The 16579-nt window shown below is 39.6% G+C and overlaps 1 protein-coding gene across 1 annotated transcript in view; it reads left to right on the top strand.

The window, feature by feature from the left end:
• GABRR3 (gamma-aminobutyric acid type A receptor subunit rho3) overlaps positions 1-16579 on the top strand; it is a 31162-nt gene that overhangs the window by 11324 nt on the left and 3259 nt on the right. Inside the window, exons 4-9 of the mRNA XM_058799922.1 lie at positions 1371-1483; positions 9208-9275; positions 10572-10795; positions 12865-12947; positions 13519-13659; positions 16209-16361. Of these exons, the coding sequence (XP_058655905.1) occupies positions 1371-1483; positions 9208-9275; positions 10572-10795; positions 12865-12947; positions 13519-13659; positions 16209-16361 (782 nt within the window). The remainder of the gene's footprint in view (positions 1-1370; positions 1484-9207; positions 9276-10571; positions 10796-12864; positions 12948-13518; positions 13660-16208; positions 16362-16579) is intronic.

Genomic DNA, 16579 nt, shown 5'->3' with positions numbered 1-16579 from the left:
GGTGATTTTAATTCTCTGAAGCATGGGCTTGCATTTCACCATCCACATGATTTTCATACTCCAGAAACCAAAGTCTGTATTTGAAATGCCTCATGGACCTTCTGATGGCCCTGGTAATTTGATTCAGACAGCACTGCCAGAGACATTCAAGAATACTGAGGTAAATGAATTTGTTCAAGCCCAGCAATTCTGAGTAGCCCAGCAGCCACCTCATCATTCCTGTAATGTAGAAGTAATTTCTTGGGCTTCTTTATCAAGAAAAATTGAGAGGGAGGACAAAAATAAGTAAATAGAGGCATACACCTTATCCTAAGGTGTTCCATACCTTGCCTTAAGCAGTGTTTGACTACAAGGCCAATCCTCAGAACACATTTCTATCCTTCAGTCAGAAGTAATAATTGCAGTTGCTTGCAGCAAAGTCCCAGAGAATCACAGAAGCCATGAAAGAAATTGTGTCTAGGGAGAGTCCCTTGCCTGTGGCAAAGCAGCTGCATTCAAGTCATTCCTGCAAATAAATATCTGACCTATTCTAAAATAGCCTGAGTGAAAGGAATCTCAAAACCTGCCAAAGCACTACATTCCCATGAGAACACTTCTGTGAGAAAGGTGTTCCTGATGTGTACAGTAGAATATAAAATCATGAGATCATCTCATTCCAACCCCCCTGCCATGGGCAGGGACACCTTCCACTAGACCAGGTTTCTCAAAACCCATCCAGCCTGGCCTTGAACACTTACAGGGATGGGCATCCACAGCTTCTCTGGGCAGCCTGTGCCTCACCACCCTCGCAGGAAAGAATTTCTTCCTGATATCCCATCTAAACCTACTCTCTTTCCACTTAAAGCCAGTCCCCCTGCAAGTCCCTAGATCCAGGATCACCCTTTCTCAGTCCTTCTAAAAAAATTATTGACTCATTTGAGCTCCTAGGAAAAAACCACATTTATAAAAAAAGGAATTATTGTCTCTGTAATATGGATAATGTATGAAGTGGTTAAATCATGGATATGTGGTGTTAGTTCCAAGTATGATTTGCAAGTGTTTATGTGAATAATAACTTTAAACAGCTCTATTCTCTTGTATAATGGTAGCTGCAATCTCTGAGGAGAACAGCAGAGGATCTAGTGTTCTTCCTGTGACTTCTTATAAACAATTGGTGTTCTTCATGGACCTGGGCACCCTCCTACCTCATTTCCCAACCCTTCCCAATATATCTTTCTCCAGCTTTATTAGCACAGTTCTTACCCTTAACATTCCAGATTCAGCTGCCCAGTATTCCCAGGTCCCTATTTCATTTGACTAGCACTGTCAATGTCAGGGCAGCAGAAATAAATTAAGTTTCTCACTTTGTTTTTATTTTTCTTTCAACATAGCAAACGAGAAATTAAAATGAGGAAACTTGACAGCACGAAGGTCCGACCACTCAAAACTGAGCAGCTCCTTCACATAGAGGACCATGACTTTGCTCTGAGACCTGGATTTGGAGGTAAGCAGCACCTGCCTGGGCTGGGTAAGAGTTTATCCTCTCTCTGGGAGTTTACTTCACCTTTGTCATTTCAAATGGAATGGCAGACTTAATGGCAGCACAGCTCAGTTGTTGTACTTCAGGAAATAAAGAAATACAGAAATAGTCAAAGACAAGGGGCTTCTCTGTGTTTAGTGTATCAATAGGAGGAACTGCTCAAAATGTCTGCTTTACAGAACTAAGTAAGAATAGTATTAGAATAAGGTTCTTTGAGAACAGTGATGAAGGTATCCCTGTAAATGGCACAGTCTAGTAGCAATTAGCAAATTACTTAGTCATCAGATTTGTTTTGAGAGATTGAAATGATCCATCAGTTCCTAAATCTGTTTGCTGTTTACAAAATTAAGAACAACAACTACCCACAGGCCTGCAGGTTATTATGATATTGTTTCTGTCTTGTTGGGCACTGTGAAGATTATTTGTTCATTTAACTAAATTGCATCTGGATCAAGGGAGTATTCAATGGGATGTTCACAGCTTGGATTCAGTTTTGACTCTCCTTCATGGGAGGGAAAATGAGAAAGCTGCCCCACTAATAAGCTTTGTCTGAGCCTTGGCATCACCACTTCCCTTGTCATGATTCATGAAAATTAGACTGGACTGCTCTGGATTATGAGGCCAAAAGGAAATATCTGAGGACCAATAATCAGTTGTGTAGACAAGCACAGATTTGGGAGGCCAGCTGAGGTCTGGGGAGCTGCTCTTGTTGACACCAGCTGCTGGGATCTGGGGCTGCTCATTGTGCCAGGAGGGAGAATGGGTAAGGAAAACATCTTGGGATGCACTGGGAGAATGGGAAAGGGTTTCTTGTTGCTATAGAAATGATGTCTTGTCAGACAGCAAAAACCTTGCCTGGTTTTGAATAATAGTTGATACAGTCTGTTTCTTGGCAACAGAAATTCAGATTTCCTCTTGCCTAATACCTGTCTTGTCTAATATCTGTTAATCTGGACATCTTCTTGTTACCTCGCAAGGAATTTAAATTTCTGAGAGTGTCACCTCAGAAAGAATGTAGCATTTCCATGTAAGCAGACAGAGGTTTGGGATGTCCTTTATCACTGAATCATGCCAGAAACCAGTATTGATGATGTACATAAAAGCAGCTTTGAGAGCATACCCTGTGACATGGCAGTTGTAATTTTCCAGGGGCAGTGAGGATTTTTCACACCCAGGCTTTTTCTCCTTGTCCTTTTCTTGTAGATGCCTCTTCACAGAGCCCATTCAGTTCCTCTTGAAGCCAGCTGTAGTTTTTCCACTGACTTCACTGCACAGGCCTCTCACTCATCACATTGCCCTGGCTGTGATTTCAGCTCTACTCCTGGCTTTCAGAAATAGCTTTTAGAAGGACAGTGCCTCAGCTCTGCTTCTCCTCTGTCACCCACATGCCACACTGGCATGGGAAGCACCTTTTTCTTCACACACTTCCAAATTTTCAGAACTCCCTTAAGATGTGGAATGTGAAACTCTTAGACTAGAACAGATCCACTGGCATTTTTACAGCACAGAGTGAAAAAAGTCCCAGTGAAATGAGTGTCAATCCCAAATTCATACCCCAGAGTTCCTGTTTTACCATTGATTCCAGTGGTGTTGCAGGAGTAAGGAGTGGTTTGGCATTCATAAGGCAGTAGCAGAGATTTAACACACCATTGTGACCTCCTCAGTGGACAGATTTCTCTACAGAAACATGAATCTGAATAACATCCTTGGGATTATTTTATGACAGCAGACATGGGGTGTGGGTTTCTCTGAAGAACAGTGATGATTAAGTGTGCAGCAGGAGCAGTCTTACCCAGAGGAGAGGGAGAAATTAGAGATATCATTGCTGCAGTCATTGCCACAGCAGTTACAACATAACCCTGAACTGCTCTGAGACTTACAGCACTGTGGCTTTGTGCAGTTACCACAGGTGAAATCCTGGGTTTGTTTTCATCAGATTTAATGAAGCAGCGCTGTACTGTGACTCATGAGGGGAAGAAAATTCATGCTGCTGCAGATTCCTCAGTTCAGGGAAATCTTAAATCTAAACCTGCCTTGCTTTGATTTCACTTAGCACAACACATGCCATGTAAATGAGCAGACCACAGGACCCAGAATTTGTAGTACCTACAGTTAAGTTGTACAAAACAAAAACAGAGGGAGCACATGCTGAGTTTGATTTGTAAACTGAGCAAACATGCACAGAGAAAAACGTGGGGGAAGTAAATGTTGAACTGTTGGGCACTGATGCTACTGGCAGCAGTGTTACTGGAAATAATTGTGGAGGTGAGAGATCAATTTTTTGACCAAATGAACACAACTCTGCTGCCATTTATATGAGTGTATTTTGGCATTCTTCTGTTGCTTGCAGTGCCACTGCAGCTGCACAATCAGAATTTGACACTCTGACTGTAAATTTTTTAATTTAGTCCTGACATTGTCTGTTTATTAGCAGATTAGAGATCAAAGCCAGAGAAACACAGAGCATTGAAATGAAGCAAACTCAGCAACTACTGGCAAGCTGATCCTACTCTTTAAAAATGTTACTTTGCAGTTCATGGTACAGTGAGGATAAGTGAAGCAAACCAACAATTCAGTGCACCCAAACTTTAACAATCTAAACTTGGCATTGTTGCATTGTATTTACTCTCTAAGCCAGGCTCTTGTTGATGGAAGCTGGTGGTGTTTTTTTCTTTCCTGAATTTTTTGTTGGGTTGTTGTTTGATTCTTGCCTTCTGTGTAATGTCATGGTCCTGTTTGGTTTGCAAGTGAGAAGGCAGCTTAAACTGGGAGTGGAGAAAAAGTCAGAAATGAAATTATGCTGCCAGCACTTCTTGGAATGCCCATCCCCAAGTTTTAAATTCAGCAAGAAAGGGTGAGCACAGACAATGAATGAGACTTCTCAGCATATCCTGACTTGTAACAGCTCAGATGTGAGGGCCACAATGCAAATTGCCATAGCAGCCAAAACTCCACGTTGAGAGAGGTCTGAGAGCAAATCCATAGAAATGCTTTAAATCTACTTTTTTTTCCTTATTATACATCTATTTATCTATATATTTTTATTTTCTGAACTATCTTATTTCAAAGTACTGGTGGAAGTAACACATGCATGTGTGTATAAATGTCTTTGTACTGTTTTTTTATATATATATTGTTTTTTCTTCTACCTTGTGTCTTAAGGACCTGTAGTTTCCTACATTACAAGTGTGTTAGTTAAAGTTTTAAAATTGATGATCTCTTCTTTTTTAACCAATATAGAAGATAATAACATAAGTAAGTATTAGAAATTATGAAAATAATTCACAAGCATTTAGTTGGTCAAGAGGTCTTTCCTGAAAATTTGCACCTCAATCTGCAATTAAACATAATCTTCATTCTGAATTTTCAGAGGATCAGAAATCCCATTATATCACCTCCCCCTTTATGCTTCCTCCCTCTTCAAAATATATGTATAATACATAAATATACATAATATATGTTATATAATATATAATAATATATTATATATGAAGGTAAAAGGGGGGAGGGAAGGAAAGAAAATATGGCCCAATGTATCTTCAAAAAGTGCTGCAATTCTAACAGCTCTTTGCCCCCAAGTTCTTTTCTGTTTTGCACCACAGCTCTCCCTGAAAGATGAGAAATGTCTTCTCCCTGTGGTGAAGACTCACATGGGTGAAAATAGAATTTTTGTCACCTCTTACTGGAAGGAATAACTGGGGATCCAGGACAGGAGAGGAGAGGAAATATATTGATTATTTGCAAGACCTCTAATAGTCTTCCTCTGGATTTTTTTCTTTCACATTGCTAAATCTTCCACTCCAAGGGCTGGTTACTGCTCATACCAGACCACCTTTGTTTCTTACTTAAAAAAGAAAGAAACACAGTAGTAACAAGAAGAAAATACTGTTGCCAGTAATTCTCCTGTTCCTGTCATTGCCAGAAGAAAATTTAAAAATCCACAAAGCTTCACCTCCCTTGAGCTTGTTTACATTTCTATCCAGTTTTCTTCCTCTGTTTTAGAACCAAGTCCACCTACAGATCTTAATTCTGCCTTAGTCTCTATCTCTTGCTGGTAGATTTTTGTAACATATACAAAGCCAGCTGGGTGCAGTTGTTTCTAAATTCAACATTTATCCCATAGATCTTCAGGTGCAATCTGTTGTGTGCCCAAAGGTCTGATTATTATAAAAATATTATAGCATTCACTAAACCAGTCATTATTACTGTAGAAATTGATCCTAAAAATGCTAAAAGGATAGATATCCTTTTTACATAATATCCCTTCTAGAAAGGGTATTACAGAATTAGCCTGATGTACTGTCTATTAATAAAATTCCATGCTCATCAAGGAATTCTTTTGCTATGCTTAAACCTTTAAAATAAAAGACTGGAAATGGCTTGCATAAAGTCAAACCTGTCTGAAAACAATGCTTTTTTTTTCTGTTGAGGAGTAATTATCCTGAACATCTGTGGAGCCACCATTGTGAAAATCACTAATCCCTCTAAAATAATGATTTGTAGTGACCCTCCAGAAGCAACTGAAGCTGCTCAATTTAATAACAAAATCCTCTCTGCCATCCCCAGTTTTGTCAAACTGGGAAATAAAAACCACAGCTTTGCTCTGGTTGCTTTTTTTAAAGGGAATTTGATGCTGTTGTCTGATGGTCAGCCAGAGATTGAAATTCTCAGTCTAGCAGGGAGAAAGCTTGGTGCAGACACAGAGGTAGGAAAAATTGCTTTCCTATTTTGGCTGGTTTAGGAACCTTTTCAATTCTTACTGTAATTATGTTTTTTTTTAATAAAAACAGCCTCTTGTGACAAAACAAATCCAAGGGATGAAGAAATTACAGTTCCTAGCAGCCTGTTCCCAATAGCTAATTGTCCCTCCTGTTTCTAGTGGAGGTGATTTTTAATCACACAGAGAAATGTTCCCAAAAACCATGATTAGACCAGACTGAGGCCATAGGTATCTTGTTGGGTGTGTTAGTGACAATGATATAGAAGTGCTCCAGATGAGAAAATTGAACAGCACAGTGATCATATCTGTGCAGTCTTTACTGTCTTTATTATCTACTTACATTTGTTGCCAAAGTAGAGTCAGAATGGGAAGGAAATATTTGCAGCTGCTCTGATCTGTTAGTAATGGATCAGGGCTGGGGTAATTCTGCTTTAATAATTCTCTGTGCTGAATGCTTGACTGGACAGTGTTTTCTCACTAAGCATCATGAGTAAGGTTGTTGTCTTTCTTCAGACAGAGAAGAGCAATCTCTTCTCAAGGAGTCTGTTTCACACTTCTCGCATTTCTACCTAATCAGGAATGAATTTAATTGTAACAGTTCCCTTTTTATTCAATTCACTTTGGAATTGTTCACTGTATTTCTCCTGGCCATAGGTTTTGATTTCTTTTATGCTATTCATTGTCACCACCAGCCTATTTTTATAGTAGTTCCCAGTGCAGTACAGGCTGTCCTTTCCAAGAATCAGGTGTCTCTGTGTGTATTTATGGATAAGGGGCACTTTGGTTTGTGTGCATGCAGCCAACATAACCATAAGCTGCACTGATTTCTAGTTCTGTGATCAGATCCTTTGTGTCTGCCCAGAGGAGCTGATGGAAATTTTGCTCACACTGGAATAATATTTGTTTGGGTAAGAAATTGTCTGTGATTTTTGAAATGACAAAAAATACTAGAACTGCTGTCATCACACTTGGAGCAGCAGTCACTAAGAAAAGCCTTTTCCTCACTACACAACACAGGCTTAGAAAGTCAGATGTCTGATTCTGGGATGTGATTTGTGCTGAGCTCCTTGTTTGCCTGAAGAATGCTGATGGGAGACATTTCACTTTATTTGCTTTAGATTTGTCCTTGCCTCAGGAACTGGTAAAACCTTTCTTGACATTGAGAGCTGTTCCCCCTCCCCTCCTGTTCCACCCACATAATTCAGTATAAATTGTTGTTTGCATTTAAATGATGTGTGAATGCCTTTTGTGAACGATGCTCACATCAGGTATAAATTCCACAATGACTTCTACTTTGGCTGAACCTGTTTTTAATTTACAAGATTTCAGTGGAATACAGAAAAGATGACTCAGATTACAACCAGGCACTTTTGTACCAGCGTTTGCTACAAGCTGGTATTTCGTGTAAATAAACTATTTTGGTGTCATGATCAAGACAAAGCAAGAAGTGGGCAAAACTAGTTTAGGAGAAGTTGAAAAATTTCTGTTGTTTTGTATGAAGGAGTCTGGCTGAATATATTCATTGATACTTTTGTGCATCAGCCTCTGGAGCAGCTGTCTTTTCCTGTCTCTATTCTCCAGAAGAAGCAGCATTTTTCCAAAGTACTGCTTGGTGTTTTATTAACAAACTTTGCTCTCTAGAGCCCTGAATCTTTGGGCTTTGGCCAAGAGGCTGAGGTAGGCATTCCTCTCAGAGAGGGACACGATTTCTGAGCCAAGGAGCCCAGCTCTTGTCAGTGCCTAAATATTTTCTGGTGTGCCCTGCTAACTCTGAGAACATCTCACTTTATTTCCCATGCACAGTGCATCTTCATCTGTTCTGTGCAGGGACAGACTCCCCATTAAAAAAAGACAAGTAAAATCAAGAGATTACAGAGCCAGATTTAAAAATACCTCTAAAATAGTTCAAGATCTTTACTGGTAAGAACTGGAGGCAGCTGTGTAATCCTCGAAGGCTGCTATTTTAAGGATAATTCCAAAAAGGGACACGGTATTGTGGCTGGTTATCACCAGAGTGATGTTCCTGGACTATTTTGGATTGACAGGGCTAAAAGGAAAAGACAAGAAAAAGATAAGTTAGAAAAGCTGTTGCTGTTCAGACTTCACTGTATTCATGCTTTTAACTGGTTATTTGAAATGTGTACTTAAAAAATATTTTAGCTGGCTATTTTTGAGATAAGTGATTGGAATCCTGTGCACAATAATTACTACTGATTTTCATGCTAAAAGCAGAATCTTCTTGGGGTGGTGGTGTGATATGCATATATACATGCTCCTCTCTTCCTCCCCTGTGGAATTGATTAATCAATTAGTGGAATGACACAGCCCATGAGGAACTACATCCTTCATTCTTGATATTTCACACTGAAAAGAGTGGAAATCATTTCAAATATGGCTGTAATTTTTAATTGGTTTGGGGTAACTTCATCCTAAAAATGCACTCAGTAAATACACAACACAGTGACAGACCATGATTAGCATGTGTACAGCTTTTCCCTTGAGAGGTGGTGAGCAAGCAGTGCTTTTTCATGACCAGCTATACCAAACCTTGAACAGCTCAGTAACTAAAGATAATAAGAGTCAGAATAAGTATGTTTTTTGTGAATGAGCATTGGAAGTGGTGAGAAAGCTTTGCAATCTTTGATGTATTCCATGTATTTACTCAGCGTTTTCCCATGGTGGTTCTGAATTGCACTCCAAGGGGTTCATTAATTTGCTGTGGCATCACAAGGACACTGCCACTGCTGGCCAAACTGCTGTGCCAAAACCAACTGCAAAAAGAGCACTGAACATCTTGTGCTTATTTTCACAACTGTTTTACTTTGTTGCCTTTCTTCATTGTTTTTTTAAGGTGGAGAGCCTGCAGTAAATTCTGGGATACAGTATTCTCTGTGTCCTGCTGGTGTTGCTGTCTCCCCTTTAAAAATATGGATTTTTGCTCCTCATGCGTCTTTCTGTTCCCATGCAGGGTCACCAATACCTGTGGGCATTGATGTGCAGGTGGAGAGCATTGACAGCATTTCTGAAGTGGACATGGTGAGCAGGACTGGAATAAAGGGTTTCAGTAAAAACACAAGGGGTTCAGAAACATGCAGATGGATGGTACAGAATAATGTAGGTAAAGAAAGCTAACCTTAAAGAGCACATCCTTGCCTTGAAGCATGCATTTACATTAGTAAGTGTTGAATTTCTCCCTGGGCCAGAGGAACAGCTCAGAGTGGGCAGTGCTCTGGTTTGAATGCTCCATTGCATGATGAGGCTTCATGTTCTTTGCTTCTTTTGCCTATGCAAATCTGAGTGTTCCATAATTGTGGCTTGGGTGGAGCTGTGATCATAACAAATGGAAAGAGGAACATGAGTTCCAGAAATGGTCCTGGGGAGGAGACACTGCACTTAGGGCCTGTGGTACTGGAATGCATTGAAGAATGTCCATTCTTCAGCCCAAATTGTCACTAATATTGTCAGTATGAGCTCCTGCACTCCTTTACAAACCTACTCAAATCACAAAATCATATTACAGGGGAAGATCAAACTCTCTTCACAGTATTCTTACCAGAAGCAAATGTTCTACAGAGATAAATGGTGTCTGCTTAATAAGACAAAATTTATATAGGTGAACACAGAGCAGTCAGGCTGTGCAGAAGCTCACACTGGCTTTGCAGCATCCTCTCCATCTCTTCCCACATGTAGATTTGCAGTCATAATGTTTCTCTAAATAGGATCATAAAATATTTGTAATAATGTTTTATAGTAAAAAAATAGTGTAGTTATTTTAATTATTGTAAAATCTAACTCCTTACTCTTATGATATTCATTGAATTGTTTCTTAATGATGCATTTGATTAATAAATGTATTAATTTAGCCCCTGTACAATATTTGTACAAAATGAACAGGCTTGTGGATTTTAAAAATTGACCTAGTGCTCATGAAGAACTCCAGTTAATGCCTTTGTAAAGGAACCTTAAGGGAACCACAGTCTATTCTTGGAGAAGGTTGTGAAGATTTCCAGAGGAAACATTTTTTCCATTTACCCTTGTCTGGTTTTAAAGCTTCTTTATCACTGCACAGCTGGCCCAATCCAGAAGACCACTGAAATATGTAGAAGTTTTATCTAAGGATAAATGAAGTCTTAGCCTCAGACACCAGGGACGAGACAAAATCTCATCAATATTCAAATTCAAACTCATTGAGTGATGCTTGGTTCTTCTTATTAAGGATCTTTCAGATAATGTGCAAAGAAGAAATTGATCCTTTGCATATGTAATTTGTGTGTTTTCTATTGCACATGACTAAACCAAGTATTGTCTCCTTTTATTTTTAATGAAACAAAGGACTTCACCATGACTTTGTATCTCAGACACTACTGGAAGGACGAGAGGCTCTCATTCCGTAGCGACAAAAACAAAAGCATGACTTTTGATGGACGACTGATAAAGAAGATCTGGGTGCCTGATGTGTTTTTTGTGCACTCCAAAAGATCTTTCATCCATGATACAACTGTGGAAAACATCATGCTCCGAGTGTACCCTGATGGCAATGTGCTCTTCAGCCTGAGGTGAGGAAATACCCTTCCCTGAGAACATCCATGGCTGCAGTTGTCATGTAATTAAAATGACTGGAAATGCTTGCAGGTAAGATTCTGGCATTAATCCCCTGGTAGCACATCATGAGAAACTGGTATGCCAGTGGGAAAATTAAATGAGGATTGAAAACATATTTTTTCTATCATTCAGGTATTGTTTCCCATCAGGTGTTAGTTCCTTACCAGTGGCTCCAGCAGTATTGCTACTGAGTACAGTAAAGCAAATAATTATTAACAAATAACCATCATTTTGGTAGTTTTGTTTGTTTTATTCTTTTTCCTGAGTCTTTTGAAACTGTCTCAGCTATTTTCACCCAGTTAACATGCCAGTGATACAAACCAGGGCTCTAGATAGGCACAGATTTTTGGTGCTGATACCACCAGTGTTCTGGGACTAAAAGGAACTGGAAAGTGAAACAGCAATTCCAGAACTGGAACAGCAAGGTCATTAATGTGTCTCCCTTCCCTGTGTATGTTACTGCTTTGCTTTCTGAAGGAGATTTGGATGATGTGGCAGAAATAGTTTCAATGCAGCAATTTTCCCCCTAGGGTAAGGAATCTGAGGCCTGTGCATTGCAGAAATTCAGTTTGGTACTAATTAGCTCTGAGCACAGAAGTGATAGTTCATCCAATCTGGACAGTTTGAAGATTTATGGAAGCATTTGAGGTTGTGGCTGTGTAATTATTGTTGCAGCAATTAATGAATTTATCTCCTCTGTCATGAGGACAGGCAGAAATCCTCACAACAACAGCTGTACACTATTTTTAAGTAGTGTATGTTCAAGTAAGGAACGATGAGGTGAAGTGTGCTTTTTATTGCTGTATTAATTTCCATAATTGTTGAGAAGGAGGGATCAGAGGAACTATACCCCTCCACTAAGGCTTGCATCAGTGATTTTCCAAGTGAGAAGCAGGAATTGTTCCTTAGATGTGCTTTAAAATACCCTTTTTTATTGCTAGTTTTACATGTAGTAAGTAAATTAAATTCCAAATACTTACATGCAATAAATCTGCATATTTCACAGTTTTTCTTCAGTGGCTGGCATCCAGGGTTTCATTGAAGCAAAGTGAACCCAAAATCCAGATCTGTTGCTAAAACAGACTTTCTTTTCCTCTTGTTCCCATGTCCTTTAGCCAATAGCTGAAGGATGGAAACAACATCCATAGTTAGAAGTCCTATGCATGTCTTCACTCTTAGAATCTGATTTCAAGCCAGTAAAGTCTTAGATTTGTAAAACTTCAGCTACAGTGTGGTTACTGAGCCCAGGTTTTCAAAGGGCACTTGTATAACCCTCACTGAAATCCCTGTGGGATTCCATTTGTGCAAAACTGAAAAATTGAACTTAACCATCAAATGACATGCAAGCTGTGACAGGAAAGGGAAATGTGGCAATATTTACCATATTTAATTTGCTGCCCCTAGCAGGTTCATTTTTTTTTTGTTTGTTCTTTATTAAATACAAAGGGGTATTTGTCCTCTAAACATTTGTGGAAAAGCAGGTGGAATGTGAAATAGGCTTTGCCTAGATTTCCTTAAGCTTTTTACAATACAAAGCATTCCATTTAAGAGGAGAGTAAGCTTCCAGAAATTGCAGCTAATCTCTTTTTACAATTAAATATTATAATCATTCTAGCTAGGAAAACATCCCTTGGAATAATATTTGCTCTAATCTGTAATATTATCTACTTCAGTCTATGAGAAATCAAGTGAAGAAATGTGAACTCCCTTTGTTAATCTTTGTAATTGTAAACCTTCAAACCAAAATGTGTGAAAGGCTAATGAAGAATCAGGCCAAATATAGGGTTTAAAAATCAAAGGTAATGTATTTAATAATAAAGACTATTTATGGGGCTTTAAAAAAAAAATAGGATCTCTCACTGATTTAACTTTATTTCACCATCTTGAAGCTATTTTAGAGGCATCTAAAATGTCAGAAAACCTCAATCAATAGGATCCTAAACAGCAGATTGGTACTAAGGTGTGTGCACAGCTAAGTGTGAAATTATTCATTTTATTTCTGTTTTTCTCTTCTTTTCTGCAGAATAACAGTTTCTGCTATGTGCTTCATGGATTTCAGCAGGTTTCCTCTGGACACACAGAACTGTTCTTTGGAACTGGAAAGCTGTAAGTTTAATTCCTAATTTTTCTTCACATGTGCATTCTTACCAGCACTCCCTCTTGTGCATTATACCTCTTTCACTTGCTTTGAGGTGTCACCTGAACCCTTCAGCATGTACATATTGAACTGTAAGCAATTTAGGATCTTTCAGTGAGCTTTGGCAAGGTGGAAAAACAATGATGCACCCTGCTTTATTCCCACTGGTATGTATTCCAAGGCCTAAATCTAAAAATCTCTCAAAAATCATGAGAGTTTTTTTCTCTGAGAAAAAAGATGTACAGATTAAAAGTAAAATAAAATGTCAGTTTTTGACTTGTTGGAAAAATGAAGATGGGTGCTTGTGTTAGTGTGAAACATCTGCTTTTTCACCCCTGCCTCAGCTGGAAGCTGCTGGCAGGGCACAGGGCTGCACTTGGAACAAGATGGAACATGCTCTTTTGCCATGCCAACTGACAAATTGGTGTGAAAAATGTTTCTTTGGGGTTTTCCCAGATTGCTTGAGTGGCCTCCTGTCCCTAAGAAAGGGAAGAGGAAGTGATCAGGAACTCTATAACCTCACTTTCTGCTCTCTCACAGATGCATACAATGAGGATGATCTGATGCTGTACTGGAAACATGGCAACAAGTCCCTGAGCACAGATGAGCACATCTCCCTCTCCCAGTTCTTCATTGAGGAATTCAGTGCTTCCAGTGGACTTGCTTTTTACAGCAGTACTGGTACAGTAAGCCCCTCTCCTCAGCAGAGAGCAGCACAGGATAAATTCATGCAGAATGTCCTTCACATTCAAATCTTTGCTAGTAAATGACAGTGGCTGCTGAGAGATCAGTTCAAATGAGGTCTTGTCAGTCTGGGGCCTTGGTTCTCTTTGCATTATCAATATAAAACTTTATTTTAGGGAAAAAAGGCCATAATAATACTTGTAAATTCATATCTGGCATTAAGAGCCTGGAAAAAAAAGCACAACCACCAAAAATGTGCTGTTCTGAGCTCTTGCAAAATCATGGTGCCTCTCTGAAAGCCACTGGAATATTGAATTTACAGGAATCTTTATGTCCTGGCTATACAGAAAAGCTTGAAAATGGAAATCCTAAAGGGTCAGATACTAGAAAGCAAACGAGGAATTCCAGTGTGTTTTACTGGCTAAAATATCCTCACTTTTGGAGCTGTGTAACATCACTAAAAGTCTGCTAACTTGAGGATTTTCATATGAGATTATTACCTGTTCAGGTCTAATTCATGATTTGCTTAATTTTCCTTGTTTATACATAAAGTTGCAGGAAAAAAAATACTTTATGTCAGTGCAACATAGTTTAAATTCAGGTTGATCTGCCTCAGACAGGTTTTATTTCTCCCTGTAGATCTTGCTATATACTTTCTGGCAAACTGCACAAAGCTTTAGGGGTTCATGGTTTGATTTCATGCAGGGTGAGCATTTGTCTTCCTTGTGTTTTACATGAAATTATAAATTTTGAAACACTTCTCTATGTAAGTAGTCTAACCATAGATATTTAACCAAAGAAAACAGCACTCTTGCTATTGTACTTTGCAGTCTGAGTCAATTTATTTCAGTTTGGTTAATGCCCTTTATATCAAAACAGATGAATAAAAGAGAAATTGCTGCATTTAATACAATGAAGTGCACAAGTCTTTGGAAAAAAGCCTTTAAAGAAAGCAGATATATTTATTTAGTGTATTTTATTTACAGGTTATTTTCTTTTTGTTTTCAAAAGAGGGCCATCCAAAATTGTGGTGGCTACTACTGAATGCAGAAATCCCAGTTTAAATTGTGATGCAGCCTCAGCAGTGAGGAATTCACAGCTTGATAAGGTTCTTCACCCTTATCTCCTGCTCCTGTGTGAGCCAAGAACAGAGCTCCATCTTTCAAGGGCCACTGTCATGTGGATACCCTGCTATGATAACTCTGCCTTGCTGAGAGCTGCATCCAATTTGTCCTTGTTGCCAGAAGGAGACTGGAATATTTTCCACCACACTGGGTCCCAGGACCTCAGCTGGCTTCTTTCTGCCTTGCTATTCTTATCAAAAACCACTCAAGGCAAGCAGAGAGAGCCTTGAGCACAGCAGGGCACCCTCACAAGGGCCCTGCACCCAGGGCTTTGCAGCACCTCACAGCATCTTGGACTTTGCAGAGTGTAACTTTACACTTAACATGCAGAGATTCTGTGGGTGAGCTTATTCAGCAGCATAAAGGTGAAAGCAAAGATTTTTTTAAGTCCCAGGGACCACTGGGATAGTACTTGTAGCATATCTGGTAATCAGAATTTAGACTTACACTTGGCTTTGAGGTTTTGTTTTGTTCAGGAGGTTCCACTTTGTCTTGTTTTTTTTGTTTCTTGTTGGAGGCAAATTTACCCTCCAAGTAAATGATAGTGGAGAACAAACAGCAGCATCTAATGAGAGTCATCATTCCCATAAAGCAGCTTTCTGCATTTCAGGTTCTGCATCTCCTGTCCTGTGAATCTCAGTGAACAGCAGCTGTGGTGTTTAGGCTTTTGGAGTTCCCAGGCCTCCAGAGGAGCAACAATTTAAATCCATTTTAGAGACAATAATCTTTTAAGCAAAAAGCCTTCTCCACAAAACTGAAAACACAATAGAACATTTAATATTATTTGGGGTTCATTTTGATATGTTCTTCTCTACAGAGTCCCTCTTTGTGATGGCAGGAGTGCTCCAGCACAGGCTCACAGATGGCTCTGTCAGTCCTGGACAGGCAGATGCTGTGCAGGCACCCACTTCTGCCTTTTTCCCTCCCTGAAACCTGGTTTCCCTGCCGTGGCAGGAGGTGCAGCAGGGATGCAGTGCTGCTCAGGCAGAGCACTCCCTAAATTCACTAGATGGCACCCTGTCCTCTCAAGTGAGTGCTGGGCCGGCAGGCAGCTTCCACCAAAAACACCCAAAAAAACCTGGAAGGAAGGGCTGCTTCTTGTCAGGTAATTCAGGGAAGGCAGGGTGTTGGCATCTCTGCACAATTGTATCCTGTCTGTATTCTCCTGGCAGTTTCATTTCAAGTCTATTTGATTTTTTTTCAATTTCCCAGCCTCAGTTATAACAGAGTGTTTTAGACATGCTCCCATAAATGAGGGAGGATGGACAGTTTGTAAAGCACTGTGTATAACTAAGGTGCTGGCAAGGTTTCTGAGGCATTTACTGCTCCTGCCAGAAGGAGGGGCCAGCAAACAGAGCTCACAAATAACACAGCTCTCTTCTCTTCTCCCCAACCTGTTCCTCTCCTTTTTTTCCCCAATAGGTTGGTACAACAGACTGTTTATCAACTTTGCACTCCGCAGACACATTTTCTTTTTTGTGCTACAATCCTATTTCCCAGCCATGCTGATGGTGATGCTGTCTTGGGTTTCCTTTTGGATTGACAGAAGAGCTGTTCCTGCCAGGGTGTCACTAGGTAAATCTTTGCTGTATATTCTTTGGGAGGTATAGAATTGAGAGGGGAGGGTTTGGAGTTACCTTATTTACACAGGATGTGAGCAAAAATATCAGATAACTGCCTGAACAACACTGTTATTACCTCTGTTGTCATTACCTGTAGTCAGTCTCTGCATTTGGAAAGGGGATGTTTGTTCAGACTGGCTTTGCTATTTTTGGAAACAGCTCACACAAAAG

The sequence above is a fragment of the Ammospiza caudacuta genome, chromosome 2 (assembly GCF_027887145.1).
Source record: "Ammospiza caudacuta isolate bAmmCau1 chromosome 2, bAmmCau1.pri, whole genome shotgun sequence".
Taxonomy (NCBI): Eukaryota; Metazoa; Chordata; class Aves; order Passeriformes; family Passerellidae; genus Ammospiza; species Ammospiza caudacuta.
The sequence above is the reverse complement of the archived record's forward strand: the minus strand, read 5'-3'. Positions and strand labels throughout refer to the sequence as shown.